Below are 18,391 nucleotides of genomic sequence, written 5' to 3'. Positions count from 1 at the left end.
TTCTTTGTTTTATTTCATTGTTAGAATATAGGATAGAAAACCTTCTTGTTATCATTCTCAAGCCACTGCACAGCACAGAGATAGGGGTTTCTCCATTTATTTTTTCAATACTTGTTCTTTCTCAGATCAGACTCTTATCCGAAGTGAACTTCATTCTTGGACTTTCCCAAGGGGCTCATATCTAAACCGACCTGCATGCTCGGGATTTCCCCATATTATAAGGCACCAGGAAGATTCCTCTAAATGGATTCCCTTCTAAGCATTTGGTTTTTGTCCTCTAACAGATTGGGGAAGAGTTGTTGTGGCTTCTCATAGATTCATACAGTGCAGAAAAGGTCCCTCAGCCCATTGAGTCTGCACTGACATAACTACCACTAAAAGTGCACTAATCCTAATTTTGTGCACTTTCCTCATAATCCTTAGAGTTATGCTATTTGAAGTATTCATCCAAATATTTCTAAATGGTTATAAGGTTTACAACCTCTACTACCTTTCCAGACACAGCATTCCAGATGAATGCAAGTATCCCATATGCCGCCTTAACTATCCTATTCACGTGCTCTGCCAACTTCAAGGATCTGTGAATAATTACCCAGAGATCCCTCTGTTCCTCTAAGTTACCCAGTGTCTTGCCATTCATTTAAACACTCCTTTATCTTGTTTCATCTTCCAAGGTACATCATCTTGCACTTATCAGAGTTAAATACCATCTTCACTGGTCAAAATGTGAAAATTGAAAGGGTTCAGAAGAGGTTTACAAGGATGTTGCCAGGGTTCGATAACTTCCTGTAACCTACAACCATCTTGGCTATTAACTACTCTACCAATCTTGGTGTCATCTGCAAATTAGCTGAACATTCTCCTCGCATTTTCACCCATATTATTTATGAATAACAAACAAGTGCCCCAGTACTGATCCTTGTCATACACTGCAGGACACCGGCCTCTAGTCTTTAAAACAGCCTTCTATCACAATCCTTTATGTCCTAATCCAGTTTCTGATCCAACACGCCAAGTTTCCATCAATTCCTTATGCTTCAACTATCTCAATCATTCTCCCATTTGGACCTTGTAAAAAACTTTGATAAAATACATATAAATTACATCAACTGGACTTCCCTCACCCACACACTTGATCACATTTTTGAAAAATTCTAACAACTTTGTTAGGCATGACCTCCCTCTGACATGATGACTATTGCTAGTTAACCCATGTGAGTATTAATTTACTCCTTCAGAGTTTTCCCCAATATTCTCCCTACCGCTGATGTAAGACTCACTGATCTGAAACTTCCTGGTTCATCTCTACCATCCATCTTAAAAAATGGAACAAAATTAGCCATCCTCCAATCCTCTAGCACCTCACCTGTGGCCAGAGAGGAATTAAATATTTGTGTCAGAGCCCCTGCAATTTCCTGCCTCGCCTCCCACTACAGCCTGGGATGCAGTTCATCCAGGCCAGGGATTTCTGTTTTTAAACCTGACTGAGTGTTCAATGGTTCCCATTTGTTATGTCAAATTGTGACAGTTCCTTACAGTCCCTTTTCCAAACTCCGTACCTATGTTCAGTAAAGACAAAAGAGAAGTATTCAGTCAACACGCTTCCAATATCCTGCAGTTTCACACGCAGGTTGCCCCCTTGGTCCCTAATGGGCCCTGCTCTTTCCCTAGTTAGCCTCTTTAATGTATTTATAAAATACCTTCAGAATAAAATGAAGATAAATCACTAGCTGGAGAAGATTACATAGAAGAGTGTGGGCTTAGAAGTAGATGTTGAAGGGAGTAGAAAACACTACCACCAAAATATAATGAAATGATTATAATGTATGTCATCTTGCTTATCTGACAAAATAGCTAAATATTCCAATTCCACATCTGAACTGATGGTCTGGGTTTTGCGATGGATGGATAAGCCAATATCAACAGAAAATATGAGTTGGTGTTACTGACAATCAACTAGCTGGTCCAGTTAGAGAAACAATGGTTCAAGAGCATCACCAGGAGTGGTGGTCACTACTGATGAAGACTGGAGGTCTGCTGCATTCCAGAGATAGGAAAATGCTAAACTGAAACATTTGAGAAGCCAGTTACTGGAAGGGAATTCTCTCCAAGGAAATAACTGAGCCGCGAGTGCCACTTTCCCTCATTGATACCCTTTCTTCACTTAAAACAACTGCTCTCTTCAACTCCCTCATTTGCCACTGGGTGGTTACCTCCATTTAATTGGCCCTGTATTCATTCTGCAGGGTTTTGATCTTTCCACTGTCAGCAAAACACTGACCGTTTACAAAATTGGTTGCCTGTCTCTTTCTGGTGGGCAGCCTACCTGATTACAGTCTGGGTAGAGATGGGGGGGGGGGGGGGTGTGAATGGGAGATTGTGTTGGCAGTAAAAGACTGACTAGTGACAAAGCTTTTTGAGCAGTCTTCACTGATAGTTTTCTCACTTTATCTGCTAATGTTCTGACTTTGGATGAATGTACTAGTAGGATGGACTCTTCACTGCTACAAATAGTAAACTATTATATAATTACATAATTTACAAAATGAGACTCCAATTTTACCCTCATCAAGTGAAATGTACTGCTTTATTGGTATCTGCAAGATAAGAAAGTAAAATGATAGAATGATTGTACCATGTATTGCCCTGTGAATTCAAATAGAAGGACAGAATTCAAAGCAAAAAAAATCAACTTTCATTTACAGTCATAAAAAAGACCAACATGGAAATAGATCTTTCGATCCAACTCGAATCAGAGGTACATAGCACAGAAACAGAACCTTTGTTTCAAGTTGTCCTTGCATGCCAGATATCCTAAATTAATCTATACCTGTTTACCAGAATTTGGCTCATATCCCTCCAAGGTGTTCCTATTCATGTACCCATCTGGATGACTTTTAAATGTTGTAATTGTACCAGCCTCCACCACTTCCTCTGGTAGCACATTTCGTACACGCACCACCACCCTCTGCTTGAAAATGTTACACCTTCGGCCCCTTTGTAAATATTTACCCTTTCACCTGAAATCTGTGCCTTCTAGTTTTAGACTGCCCCATCCCAGGGAAAAGACCTTGGCTGCTCACCCTATCCATGCCTGTCATGATTTCATAAACCTCTATGTGGTCACCCCTCAGCCTCCAGCGCTCCAGGGAAAATAGCCCCAGCCTATTCAGCCTCTCCCAATAGCTCAAATTCTCCAAACCTGGAAACGTCGTTGTAAATCTTTTCTGAACCCTTTCAAGTTTCACAACTTCCTTCCTATAGCAGGGAGGCTAGAATTGCACCCACCTATTTGTCTAGAAATTTCATGATCGCATGCCCCCAAATGATTTGCAGCTAGTGTAACACTTTTGAATTGTGGCCTTTGTTGTGCCACAGGAAATTAAGTGACAAATTTGTGTACAGCATAATTTCAAAATGAGATATTGGGATAGCAATTTATATTAAGCAGAACTGTATCGGCCATCCAATGCCTATACTTATTGCTTGGTATTTAGCTTCATTGACTCAGTGGCTTTAGACCATTGACCTTTTTTCATCTCAAAACAGTGGCTGATATACTGAAGTTGGAAAGGCAAAATAAAGGTTGAATCTTTGTTTGCCCTATTTTATATTAAATATGGTTTATTTATCTGGCCTTGGTGTGAATAAATGTCAAGTGACTAATCCTCAGTCATGTATGTATTTGTCAGCTTTTGTACGGTCATTCCTACATTCATATGAAACCTGTAAAAGTCTCATTCCTCACTGACTGCTTATTACTTTGATTAAGATCCATGACACAGTTTTGATCATCAGTTTCTGTGGTGTAAATATGATGAACTATTATTCAGAATTTGTCTTCAGAGATTAAGAGCCTCCCATCTTTTGGCATTATACCCAGTGATGGGGATATCACATTTTCCTTAAACTTAGCTCAGATATTTGGTGTTGGTTTTGTTTCTTACATAAATACTAATGTTTACAAGGGAGCACATTTCTTTTATATTTAGATGACTGGCACAAATGAAGTTAATCAATTAAGGTGATCAGTTGTGCCAATGAAAATACCCTTTTTTTCAATGTAAGATATGACCTTGTTGCTCATACGAATAGAAATATGTGATGTACATGTGCAATGGTTTTGTGAGGCATTGGATGGTATCCAGAAGACCAAATATACATGACAAATATCTATTATTAATCTGAGATTTAGAAATCAGTTAAGGTAGGACAGTTATGGCTGACGTTATAATGTTATGGAATATATTGGTTGTCGGTATACTGAGGGAGAGAAAAGATTTTAGATCGAGCATGAACATGGATGATTGAAAGCACGAGTGGGCACAAGGTACTGTGCCTTTCTAGTTGTGTTTGAGAGATCGAAAGCAAGAGAGAGGAAATGGAGGAAGAACATGTGAAAGAGAAAGATAAACAGAATAAGAAAAATTGCTTGAAAAAAGACAAGAAGTTAAAAATACAAGAGAAGGAAAGAATAAGAGATTGGTAGAGAAAAGTATGTGACAAATATTATATTTTGTCTGGATGTAATAGTGTATACAATGAACAGTATTATGTGAAACCTTGGTATAAAAATGCTGTACCTATAGCAACAAACCTGCTCTCCAATACGTTATAAACAATGCCATGGGGAGGGAAGTTGTGGTGGGGGGACTATCTCGAGAATCTTTTATTTATTTCTGATATTTGGGCAATGCTGGAAGGTTACCATCATTGTGAATCCCTAGTTGCCCTGAGAAGGCAATCAAAGCAGCCAATGTTGGAGTGGTGACCCAAAAGTTTTGTCAGAGATTATGTTTTAATGATGGCTTTGAAAAGGTGAACATGGTTGAGAGATGTTGAATTTAAAGAGGGAAATCCAGGCCTTAAGCTTCTGAACCCATAAATGCCAGAGTCAGAGTTTAAAGCTGGCCAAGGTCACTAGAATGGAGTGGTATATTTCAAACCATGGAGGATTTAAAACACAGAATTTAAATCTTGACACATTGAGGAATCGGGATCTATTATAGCTCAAAGGGGCTAATGGCTGTGCAAGATTGAACAAGATATGTTCAGGGTAGTTTTAAATTTGAAGCTTATGGTGATTAGGAGGTAACAGAGAGGTACTTTATAATATTTGTACGTGTAGAAACACATTTATGACTATAATCCATTTTACCAAGTTGTATTTTAATTTAGTGCAATCTTTACTTCCGAGTCTTTGAACAAACTCATTTTTATATTGCATTGTGGCAGAAATGACCTGTTTGCTTTCTTTCACAGTATTTTTTACTTTAAAAGTCAACTTACAGTTGTGATTGTGAGTGGAATCTAATCCTTACTATGACTAATCCCTGCAGTATGTTCTCATTCATTTAGTTTTGTACTCTCAAACAACATCTGTGGAGTTATTTTATGCTAAAGTGTCTTAACTGCTTCCTTCACTCTTTCTGCTGTTACATCAGCACCACATAATTGGAGCAGTTGAACAGCCTGAGAGGAAATTACGAACAAAACTTCAGTTACTCCATATGTCTGTGTTGAACTGCGTTTCATGCTTATTTAAATGTAGATAAAGTTGTGTTTCTTCTGTTAATTATCACTTAAGGTAGCGTATGAATATGATATAGCTATGTAATGAGCTGGTCATCCATTTTCGGTCTTTTTGGATGGTTTATTACTAATATTAGTGGGACTTCAAAATCTTTTGAATGTGCAAAACTAATACGCTGTCATGGTCCAAACTTTCACATCATAATAAATGAGCGGCATGGTGGCACAGTGGTTAGCACTGCTGCCTCACAGCGCCAGAGACCCGGGTTCTATTCCCGCCTCAGGCAACTGACTGTGTGGAGTTGCGCATTCTCCCCGTGTCTGCGTGGGTTTCCTCCGGTGCTCCAGTTTCCTCCCACAGTCCAAAAATGTGCAGGTTAGGTGAATTGGCCATGCTAAATTGCCTGTAGTGTTAGGTGAAGAGGTAAATGTAGGGGAATGGGTCTGGCTGGGTTGTTCTTTGGAGGGTTGGTGGACTGTTGGACTGAAGGGCCTGTTTAAACACTGTAAGTGATCTAATCTAATCAATAAATAAATACATAGAAATGATAGCTACATAGCAAATGTTTCATAAAACTTAGTTTGTTGAGCCTTCAATGGGACATCAACATAATTTCCACAGAGAGTAACACAAAAATTGCTATATTATCAATGTATTTAGCATTTTATCAGTTCCTCTCCGTTTTATACAGCTAATGGGTAATTCTAAAATGATGGTCTCTTTGCATGGGATTTTACCAGTCTTTGTCGCTATCTGTGTGGGGATTTCCCCATAATTATTTAAGGAGAGTTACTGATTCAACATCAGTCCATCAGTACTTCACATCAGCTGAAGTCCGTTAGTGTGATCATCTATGTAAACTTTTTGCGTAGTGTCAGCTTGTGAAAGGCTAAAACACTGTGTCTAATTTTAGCGACGTGCTAATATCTTTGCATCTGTCTCTACTTTAACCACCACAGCCTTCATTACAAGTTGTACACCATGAGATTGAGCAGGAAGTCAAGAAATGATTCAGGCTCATTGGCTGAACATTCTTGGGTTGGTTGTGCACATAATCAGCAGCTTATCAAAAGACAGAATATATTTCTAGACTTATTCACATTGCTCTGCTAACAGCTCAGGCAGTTTTGAAAACAGACTCTTCTAATGTTTGCAGACTCTTTCTAAGGCAGGTCTTTGATCTCTCTCACTTAGGAAATCCCACTGTCAGAAATCCTGCAGTTGGATCCACCTCGGGATTTTACAAATCTGGCTCAAGGCAGCAACCCTCACTGCTTTGAGATCATAACTGACACCATGGTTTATTATGTTGGAGAGAATCTCGGAGGCAACTACCAGAATCATGCCCTGGCAGCCACAGGAGTAGGTTTAGATGTTGCTCAGAGCTGGGAGAAGGCCATTCGTCAGGCCTTGATGCCAGTCACTCCACAAGCCAGCGTGTGCACCACTGCAGGACAAGGCAAAGAGCACAGTAAGTAATTTTTATTCTGTTAACCCTGTCAAGACATTAAAGACCATCAGTATCATTTGAGATGGCAAGTCAAACAAGTTTGTTGCCAAGGCTAGTTCACATTGAATTAGTTGAAGATATAACATGTATAGTGCAAAGCTTGTTTTGGAATAACTAAATATGATCTTGTTACTCATGCTATAAGATCACAGGTGTGTGTTGCATTTTGTTGTTTTGAACACTGATATTTGAGAAAAATGTAGTATATGGCCTTAATTAAGGCAGATTTTTTAAATTATTGGTCAATTTCATTTGTCAGGATGATATTTTATAGTTGGATTTTTATTGACTTACAATTTAAACTTGGATTAGTGAATCATTGATTAAATAGTGACAATACCTCCTGAATTCTGGAATGTGGCAATGTCCTCTTTTAAGCTTACTGCTGGCTTATGTTGGAAATTAGCATTATTTTGTAAATCCTTTGGCCAGTTTTCTTGTTATAGGTTCATTGTTAGCATTTCTTAAATTTAACTATGTTCTTCTCTTCTTCACTGAATCCTCTGAACTGTCTCTCCTTTTGTTTTAAGCCATGACCCAGTGGTAGCACTGTTGCCTTTGTTAGAAGTTATAGGTTCAAATCCCACTTCAGGAATTGAGCACATAATCTCCACTTCAGTGGAGTGCTGAGAAAGTGCTTTTTTTTGAAATATGTTTTTAAGATGAGGTGTTAAGATGAAATTTTGTTAATCCTCTCAGGTGACTGTAATATAATATCATTAAAAGGTGGGCATATTAGGATTACAAGATCACAAAAAATAGGAGCAGGAGTAAGCTATTCAGCCTATTGAGCCTACCCTGCTGTGATAAGGTCATAGCTGACCTGACTGTCACCTTTACTCCACATTTTTGCCTATCCCTCAGAACCCTCAACTGCTTTGTCAATTAAAAATCTAACTTGACCTTTAGTGTAATTGATGATGCAGCCTATCCTGTTCCCTGTGGAAGACAATTCTAAAAACCAAATTCCAAATAACCCCCCCCCCCCCCCCCCCCCCCCCCCCCCCCCCAGAAAATAAATTCCTCAACTCCATCTCAAATGGGAGTTCCTAAGTTTTAAACCTGACCTGCTAGATTTAGTTTCCCACATGAGCGTCACCATTATTCCAGTATGTATCCTGTCAAACTCCTTCAGAATATTACAAAACCTTCATTTCAGGATTCAGCTGAGTGAACCCCTTTTAACGCTTTATGTAAGTATATCCCTCCTTAAGCAAAAAGTTCACAAATCCCACTTCAGGAATTGTATACAGTACTCACCACTACCCTGTACAGGCCAATAATCTATTTTCCTTATTAATTATTTTCTGTAATTGCGTGCTAACATTTCGGCATTCATTTACAAGAATAATTAGATCCATCTGTAATGCAGCATTCTGCAGTCACTCTCAGTTAAAACTATTCTGTTTTCTGCAAAGTGGACAATGTTAATTTTTCCCACATTATACTACATTTGTCCACTCATTCAATCTATTTATATCTTTTTGAAAATGCTTTGTGAGTCCTTCTGTTGATATCTTACCTATTTGTAGCCAAACTTACTGATGATACAATATAGTCAGTTTTTCCCTGAAATCATTGAGATATTTTGTAAATAGTTGAGGCCAACACTGATCTTGTGTCATAATCTTTAATGTGACACCTTATCAAAATGCAACTTGTTCTGATTCTTCTGATTTCTTGTTAAAGGTTATTCCTCCAAAAATAAATTTGTAGCCATTCATTTCACTGGAGTTCATGCAACATTGCTGAGCGCAATTTGGCTGCAGTATTTGGGTTCAAAGTAGTGACTACACTTCATAAGAATCTCATTTGTGTTTGAAAATCCTAAGAATGCAAAACATGCTATTTAAATGCAAATGGAATTCCTTTTTCTCCTCCAATTATGTTGTTTTCTGTAAAACAGTTCCATGGTGATCTCTTGCCCCCTGAACACCTGCTTCAATTGGCCATTATCATATGGAAGGACATTAATCTGCACTAATTTCCAATAAGATGAGACAAACAAATGGCATGTTAGCCCTTATTGCAAAGGGATTTAAGTAGAAGGACCAGATCCGAATCATTATTGCACCAGATCTTAAAATTTGATATATAAGGAGTAGGCTTAGTTAATATATAGGATTACTGAATGCTCAGACCATTGCGAATCTTTGGCAGAGGATTATGTGAGGTTTATAAAAAAGATGAGCTATGTTTAACTGAAATAAAAACACAAACTTGATTCAGTTTTTTGAAAAAGTAACAAAGAAGATTGATGAGGGCAGAGCAGCAGACATGATCTATGTGGACTTCAGTAAGGCGTTCAACAAGGTTCCTCAAGGGAAACTGACAAGCAAGGTTAGATCTCATGGAAAACAGGGAGAACTAGCTATTTGGATACAGAACTGATTTGAAGGTAGAAGACAGAGTGTGGTGGTGGGTTGTTTTTCACACCAGAGGCCTGTGACCAAGTGGTGTGGCATAAGGATCGGTGCTAGGTCCACTCTTCGTCATTTATATAAATGATTTGGATGTAAACATAGAAGGTATAATTAGTAGGTTTGCAGAGGACGCCAGAGTTGGAGGTGTAGAGGGCAGCAGAGAAAGTTACCTCAGTGTACAATGGGATCTTGATCAAATGGGCCAATGGGCTGAGGAGTGGCAGATGGAGTTTAATTTAGATCAATGTGAGGTGCTGCATTTTGGGAAAGCAGATCTTTGCAGGACCTATACACTTAATGGTAAGGTCCTTGGAGTGTTGCTGAATAAAGAAATCTTGAAGTGCAGGCTTATAGCTCCTTGAAAGTAGAGTCTGAGGCGATATCGAAGATAGGATTGTGAAGAAGGCATTTAGTATGCTTTCCTTTATTGGTCAGAGTACTGAGAAGAGGGGTTGGCAAGTCATGTTGCGGCCACTTTTGGAATATTGTTTGCAGTTCTGGTCTCCTTTCAATCAGAAGGATGTTGTGAAACTTGAAAGTGTTCAGAAAAGATTTACAAAGATGTTGCCAGGGTTAGAGGATTTGAGTTACAGGGAGAGGCTGAAGAGGCTGGGGTTGTTTACCCTGGAGTGTCGGAGTGTTGGAGGCTCAGGGGTGACCTTATAGAGGTTTATAAAATCATAAAGGGGATGGATAGGATAAATGGACAAGGTCTTTTCCCTGGGGAGTCCAGGACTAGAGGGCACAGATTTAAAGTGAGAGGGGAAAGATAGAGAAGAGACCTAAGGGGCAATTTTTTTCATGCAGAGGGTGGTGTGTGTATGGAATGAGCTGCCAGAGGAAGTGGTGGAGGGTGGTACAATTACAGCATTTAAAAGGCATCTGGATGGGTATATAAATTGGAAGGGTTTAGAGTGATATGGGCAAATGGGACTAGATTTCATTAGGATATTTGGTCAGCATGGACGAGTTGGACTGAAGGGACTGTTTTTGTGACTCTATGACTCTATAAAATGCTGGACATACTCAGCCGGTTTGGCAGCACCTATGGAGAGATATAAAAAGTTACTTGGCTGAATTTCATGGATCCACGTAGTGTGCTTGAAGGCAGGGAAAGGCTAGCAAAATGCAATGCGTGGCCTGCCAACCATCTTCCTGCCCACCTCTGACCAATGTCCCAAGTTTAGAATGAGCTGTATAGATGTCAGATGGCCAGTTAGCTGTTAGGCCTACTGAAGCCCTTAAGTACCAATCAGTGGCAACATAATGGCCTCTTCGGTCCAGAGTGATATCTTGCCCATGGCAAAGGGAAGCCCACACCAGGTTGGTCGTCCATCATCTTGTCCTAATGCATGGACTGGGGTGAGGAGCATCCAGGTTTGGCAGTCCCTGTCTCCAGTGAAGGTTCTGTCAACTCTTTTTAATCCTCCCATAACATGTTAAACCTGGCCATCCAACTCCCTCACTCCCTTCCCTGGAATCTCCTAGCAAAGTCCTGTCAGTACCCCAGACTTCATCTTTGTCTAGCTTCCATTACCACATTTCTTCATAGAATGCCTGTGGGCCACCAGTGACAGTGATTCAGACCTGGTGCTGCTAAGTGCTTTAAGGTAGGACATCCTATCGGGATCGAATCATATGTTTCACTTTGAGCCAAGTAATACCCCTTTCAAGTGTTTGTAACTGTGGTACAGCCAGAAGTTTGGTAGGCAGGCTCCTGACAGAAGTTTGTTTGGATTGTAGTATTAGTAAAATACTACCCAATCTTTCAGGTTGTGTCCTTCCGTCAATCTCCATGTTTTAAGAGTGCTTTATTCATTTCAGACCTGTAATAACCTAATTTCTATTTTCGCAGTTAGTTTGTTGTCTTGGTGGATATGGATTAATTATATTTCTTCTACTCATTGATGAAGAATGATGTGCATGTATAGCTTCCATGATATGGTTCTCCCTGGTAGTACTGTAATTGCTTTTTGTCTTGTAATGTGTTAACATATATTGTCCATAACTGTACCTGAGAAAGGACAGCAATGGATAGTTCTTAATTTTTATCTAAATTGCATTCGGACAATTTTATTCACTACTGTACAATATCACATCTTTGAACAATTAATAGTATTTAAAGTACTTGCATTTTAAACATAGATTTAGTTATATGACTTGATACAATGATAAACACATCACTTTCACACTTGTTACAATTGAAGTTTTCTAAGTTAGCAGTTTCCTACTCTAGGTGAACCTGCCCTTAATGGCGTATTTTTCTAACTGTGAAAGATTGATAACCAGAGGACACACATTGACAACAACTGGGAATTACGCTAGGGAATGATGAAGAGAAATATTTTTACTTAGCAAATTATCACAGTCAAGAATGGCTTACTTGAAGGGTTGCTGAAATTGGATTCAATCATTATTTTCAAAAGGATATTGTAACTGCTTAAGTAAGAAAATGTTGTAAAGCTATTAGGGAAAAAAAAGAGTGGGTCTATTTCGTTAAAAATAGTGGTTGTGGAATATTATATCATAAGACTCAGAATTTATAATAGTGCTCCGAAAGCTAGTAATTCCAAATAAACCTGTTGGACTATAACCTGGTGTTGTATGATTTTTAACTTTGTACACCCCAGTCCAACACCGGCACCTCCAAATTTTGAACAAAGGTGACCTTTTGCTTTTTACCTTTCAGAAGGATTTGGTTATTCCTGGGCTAAATTATGCAGGTAGTGGTAAAGATGTTTACCACTAGCCTCAAAGAAACATTTCCACAAAACTTGGTAATCTCTCTGGTTTTCTTGGAGAAAGTGAAGACTGCAGATACTTATGCCCGAAACGTCGATTCTCCTGCTCCTCAGATGCTGTCTGGCCTGCTGTGTTTTTCCAGCACCACACTTTTCCTCTCTGGTTTTCTTGCCTAATATCGGTTTAATCTAGTGCCAAGTAAAGGGGACCTCCAGCAACAGCAGCCATACCATCAGCAAGCACGTCAGGAAGTTAAAGCTGCTGAATCCCCTCATTTGTAATTTAAATGTTTGATTGTCAAATCAATTAAGATAGGAACTAAAATATCATAAATTTCAAAAAAAATTTTTAAAACATATTTGGAATTTGAAGAAAATTGACTTTCCAGAAATGTAAGTTAGTTTTTCAGGGCAGGTGATTTTTTTTTTGGTGATACTTATTAAGTTAGCTTACTGTTTAAAGGCCTATTTCAACAAAGTGACCATTTTAAAGGATTTTTACTGTAAGGCTAATAATGTGCAAGTTCCCATCAATTCATAGATTTTCCACTGATTTTACTCATCATTGTCCTCTGTAGAAGTGTAAAATCACTGATAGCAATTTATATATTTTTTGTGCATATGGAGACTCTATAAGTTGCTTTAGGTGTCAGTGGAATACAGATGGCTAATGATGACAGTTTCATTTCAATGCTACCAATAAATCTGGACTTCTGGAAAGTTGTTATGACAAATATTATTTCTGTCCTTTGACCTTTCAGTTCAGGCTTATCAGTGCTGATGTTGGTGGAATTTCATTCATCAGCCTTCAGGCTAAACAACGTATGAATCTGACTGTTTTAATTGGTGTAACTGTCAGGATGAATGTAGATTCATATCCTTGAAGTTAAGAATTGTATGTATGTTTTTCATTTACTCTTGGGGCATGGTGTTCCATTTATTACCCTTAAACCACCACTTGTGAATACCATTGAGTAGCTTGTAAGGCCATCTCTAGCAATTATGAAACAACTACAATGCCATGTGTTTGGACTCCTGTATAATCCACACCTCATAAAATACTGAAAATACCAATTAAGTTTACCAAGATTTTGGTAGGTTGAGTGTCTCTATTATTGATGATTGATAGTTTTTGATTTGAATGCAATGCCACTAGATCATTAGTCTAATCACCTGGATTAGTGGTCTACTAACATTACCGCTCTGCAACCTAACTGCTATGCTGCTTTGACTACATGGATACATTTTACCTTTCAAAATGTCCTTTTTTTCTTGTAGTCTCTATGCAAAGAGTAATTTTATTTCCTTCCATTAACAGGCATACCTAGGTTTTACTGTGTATCTGCATGGTAAACAAATATTGTCAGTAACAAACAAAAGCAGAAATTTCAGGAAAAACTCAGCAGCTCTGTCAACACCTTGAGAGAAAATAGAGCTAATGTTCTGAAGAAGTCACTGGACTTATTAACTTTGTTTTCTCTCAACAGATGTTGCTGGACCTGCTGAGTTTCTCCAACAATTTCTGTTTTTGTCTTTTTTTAGATCTCCAGCATATGCAGTTCTTTGCTTTAGATTTTATCAGTAATTCACTTTATAAGAAATCATAGAAGAGAAGCAGTCTCCAAGCAATGCTCACTCTGACTATTAAGAAAGAACACATTACAATTAGAATCATCCATGAAATTTATTTAAAAAGTAGTATTGGTGTACAGTGTCACTGTGGTTCGCAAAGACTCACTGGGAACTTGATACTTTGCGATTAGTGTAATATCCCACACACTTATCAAGATCAATTCATTGCAGCTAAAAGCTGTTTTAGAAAGGTTGTTATTAACTTGTCATAACGTGATAATACCAATGCTTACTCCTTCCTAAAATTAGTTGAAAATAAGAGGCTGGCCTTTGATTTCTTTTAAGAGTCTATTAAAATAGAATTTGGGACTTGTTAAACTAGAAAGGGGGGTGCATGTGTTCATAATTTTAGCAAAACTACTTTTTAAAATTTACAAAAATGCTAGAATAACATATTTTACGAAGGATTGATTTAAAAAAAACTGCTTTTAATCTTGATTCAGTTAATTTTTTTTAAAAGAAAACTTCATTTTCTATCTCACACCCATTTTTATTTTTGTTTTCCTGCTTTTACGTTAACATACCCCATTTCCCCCACCCAAAAAAAAGAACATTTAATATCTTCCTTCCAGAACTGTCAAAACCACGAAAGAACCATCTACCAGGAAATAAGCAACAGCAGCAAAATTTGACTTTTATTTGCATAGTGCAGTAAAGTTCAATAGAAAATCGGAATACAGTCTAACCTCCAATCAACTTCAGTGATCATTTTTTTCAAATGTGGATGTTTTCCAGAACTGAAGTAAAGGACAAACTAAATAATTACAGACCAATAAACTTAATGTCAGCAGTGGAGAAGTTGCTTGAATCCATTATAAAAAAGCAGAGTGTTGTGGAAGCATATAATTAGAGAGTCAACATAGATTTATAAAACTGTTTTGACTGTCTAACCTAGCAAAGTACTTTGATCATTACTTTGAGATGATAAACAGAGGAAGATCAATTGATATCACATTTAAATTTTCAGAAGGATTGTGATACAGTTCTTTCAAGAATTTGCTGTTTAAAGTTGAAGAACATGGAATTCGAGACAGATAGTTGAGTGATCAGGATATGATTGGAAATTTAAAGGCAGAGAAAATAGATAAAAAGGACATTTTCAGGCAATTTTGAATTAAATATGTTTCAGTAATCAATGAGATTCAAGGTTTTGATTTTGTATATGTATCTAGATTTAGCAAAGAATGAAAACGCCAAATCTTCCAGATAGCCGTAACGTGTACATTACCATTGACTATAAAGACTTGGCATTCTGACACTACTGTCCTTCGTACGAGGTTTTTGAGAGGTCTTAACTCATAGGCTAACTTTTGATTTTTTGGGGGTTATATTGGTTTCCTGAGATTTTACTTTCTCACTGATTTATTTAGTGCAGTCAAGCAGGGTCAAATACTGTATCTGAATTTGTGCTGATGTGGGAGATTTGAACATGTACAATAGCAAAATTAGAAAAAAATCATCAATATCTTTAATAATTATGAACTCTCCATTAAACTTAAAGCTACAATGCACAAGGAAAGCTTTAATTTCTTAAACACTAATGTATTTAATTTGGCACAAGACAACAGGAATGTTCACAGCAAAAATAGTTTACAAATCAACTAACACACTTCTACAAACAAAATGCCATCACCCTAAAAACACTTTCCACAGACCAATATGGCCACTTCTGCCACATAGCTGGAATGTTTTAACCAGCTAGTCTTTTTTAACTGCATTTCACACCTCTGATTTTAATTAACAATTTAAATATTGTTCCTCACTTTGAAATGTAATAGTTGACAGGCTAAGTGATAACTGCAAATAATTGATCTGAGTTCTGCATTCCTGCTACATGCAGTCATGAATGGTGGCAGATAGCTAAACAACTAACAAGAGATGGAGGCTCCATAAATTCTCCGACTTTAATGGAAACCCATTGCATCAGTACAAAAGACAGGGTTCTAGCATTTGCATTCACCATCATCCAGAAGTGACATCTGGGTGACCAATCTTGGCCGCCTCCTGAGGTCCTCAGTACCAGAAGTGGCAATCTTCAAAAAAGTTGGTTTTAGCCCATTTGGTCTTAACAAATGGCTGAAGTCACTGGATAAAGCAAAACTTATGATTCTTGATAATACTCTGGCAGTCATATTGTAGGCTTGGGCTTTGCAAATATTTGTGCACATCAGCAAGTTGTTCTAGTACAGTGGTAGAACATTGGATCAAGCTGACAATGTGGAAAATTGCTCAGATACATCCTGTGCACAAAAAAACTGGAAAACCCAACCCAGTCAATAATCTCCCTATCAGTTTAAAGGCATAGAAAATAGGAGCAGCAGTCGGCCAGGCAGCCCATTGGGCCTGCTGTACCATTCAGCATGATCATGTCTGATGTTTTAACCCCATACTCCTGCATTATCCCTATACCCCTTGACATCTTGAAGCTCTACAAATCTATCTGCTTCTTTCTTAAACTCATTCAATTACAGCTTCTACTGTGGGAGAATTCCACAAGTTAGCCACCCTGTAAATGATGAAATTCCTCCTTATCTCAAACTGAATAATCCTTGTTTTGGATCATTCCTGCCTCTAGCTTGTCCAGCCCCATCAGAATTTTTTATCTTTCAATGAGATCCCCTCTCATTCTTCTAAACTCAAGTAAGTATAGGTCCAGTCAACCCAATTTCCTCCAATAATAAACCTGCCATCCCAGGAATAGGTCTGGTGTAACCTTGATGCACTCCTGCTATGGCAAGTATATGTTTTCTTAGACAACGAGACCAAAACTGCACATAGTGCTCCAGATGTGGGCGGCACGGTGGCACAGTGGTTAGCACTGCTGCCTCACAGCACCAGAGACCCGGGTTCAATTCCCGCCTCAGGCGACTCTGTGTGGAGTTTGCATGTTCTCCCCGTGTCTGCGTGGGTTTCCTCCGGGTGCTCCGGTTTCCTCCCACAATCCAAAGATGTGCAGGTTAGGTGAATTGGCCACGCTAACTTGCCCGTAGTGTTAGGTGAAGGGGTAACGGGTCTGGGTGGGTTGCACTTCGGCGGGTCGGTGTGGACTTGTTGGGCCGAAGGGCCTGTTTCCACACTAAGTCATCTAATCTTAATCTAATGTGGTCTCATCAAGGCAGCTGTAAAGCTGCAGTACGTCTTCCTTGCTGCTGTCTGCCAACCTTTATGTAGTGAAGGCCAACATACCATTTGCTTTCCTAATTGATTACTGCATCCATACGCTTAATTTCAGTGACTGGTGTATTAGGACATATTTCAGTCACCATTCCACTTTGCCATTCTGTTTTTGCTATCGAAGTGGACAACTTCACATTTATCCGTGTAACACTACACGTGCCATGCGCTTATCTATTCATTCAACTTGTCTGAATCACCTTGAAGGCTCTTCAGTCCTCCTCACCTTTCATAATCCCACCTAATTTTGTGTTGTCAGCAAACTTGGAAATATAGTATTTAGTTCCCTCATTCAAATTGTTGATATGTACTGTGAATACCTGGAGCCATGTATATCCAAGTTGATACGAAGATCCTTGTGAATAAAGCAGTCATCCCTCCAACCCTTCTATGTGGTTCCAAAACTTGGACTACGTATAGATTTTTAAAAGCTTTATTCATTTTGTGGGATATGTGTGTCATTGGCTGGACCAGCATTTATTAACCTAGTTGGAGTATTATGCACAGTACTGCTTGTCACATATTAAGAAGGATATGGAATCATTGGGAAGGGTGCAGGGGCGATTTACCAGAATGTTGCCTGGTATGGAGGGAAGCTCTTATGAGGAATGGCTGGGGAACTTGAGGCTGTTTTCAATGCATGTTTTCATTAGAGAGAAGAAGATTAAGAGGTGACTTAATAGAGACACAGAAGGTGATCAGAGGATCGAAAAGGGTGGACGGTGATGGCCTTTTTTTCTCAGATGGTGATGGCTAGCACAAGGGGGCATAGCTTTAAGTTGAGGGGTGATAGATAAGGATAGATGTCAGAGGTAGGCTCTTTACACAGAGAGCAGTAAGGGCATGGAACGCCCAGCCTGCAACAGTAGTAGATTCGACAACTTTAAGGGTATTTAAATGGTCATTGGATAAACATATGGATAATAATGGGATGGTGTAGGTTAGATGGGCTTTCAGATTGGTTTCACAGGTTAGCGTAACATCGAAGGCCAAAGAAATTGTACTGCGCTGGAGTGTTCTATGTTCTAGTTGCCCTTGAGAAGGTGAGCTGCCTTCTTGAACTGTTGCAGTCCACCTGTTATGGATTGAGCCACAGTGCCATTAGGGAGGGAATTTCAGGAATTTGACCTAGTGACAGTGAAGGAATGGCAATATATTTCCAAGTCAGGATGAAGACTGGCTTGGAGGGGAACTTGAAGGTGGTGGTGTTCCCATGTATGTGCCACCCTTGTCCTTCCACATGGAATTGGTTGTGGGTTTGGATGGTTCTAAGAATCTTTTATGAATTTCTGCAGTGCATCTTGTAGGTGGTACTTGAAAAGGACCATCAACACTGTCTGAGCAACACTGCATCAGCTAGGAGGGCAGACATTCGAGC

General features: G+C 38.8%; 1 protein-coding gene across 5 annotated transcripts in view; it reads left to right on the top strand.

The window, feature by feature from the left end:
- The window catches only part of prkd3 (protein kinase D3), a 421,243-nt gene that overhangs the window by 363,722 nt on the left and 39,130 nt on the right, over positions 1–18,391 (top strand). For all 5 annotated transcript variants that reach the window (XM_072580535.1, XM_072580534.1, XM_072580537.1 and 2 more), the window contains one exon: positions 6,728–7,004. In XM_072580535.1, coding sequence (XP_072436636.1) covers positions 6,728–7,004 — 277 coding nt within the window. The remainder of the gene's footprint in view (positions 1–6,727; positions 7,005–18,391) is intronic.

Source organism: Chiloscyllium punctatum, chromosome 11 (assembly GCF_047496795.1).
Source record: "Chiloscyllium punctatum isolate Juve2018m chromosome 11, sChiPun1.3, whole genome shotgun sequence".
In the NCBI taxonomy this organism is placed as follows: domain Eukaryota; kingdom Metazoa; phylum Chordata; class Chondrichthyes; order Orectolobiformes; family Hemiscylliidae; genus Chiloscyllium; species Chiloscyllium punctatum.
This window is presented reverse-complemented; position numbering and strand designations above follow the sequence as displayed.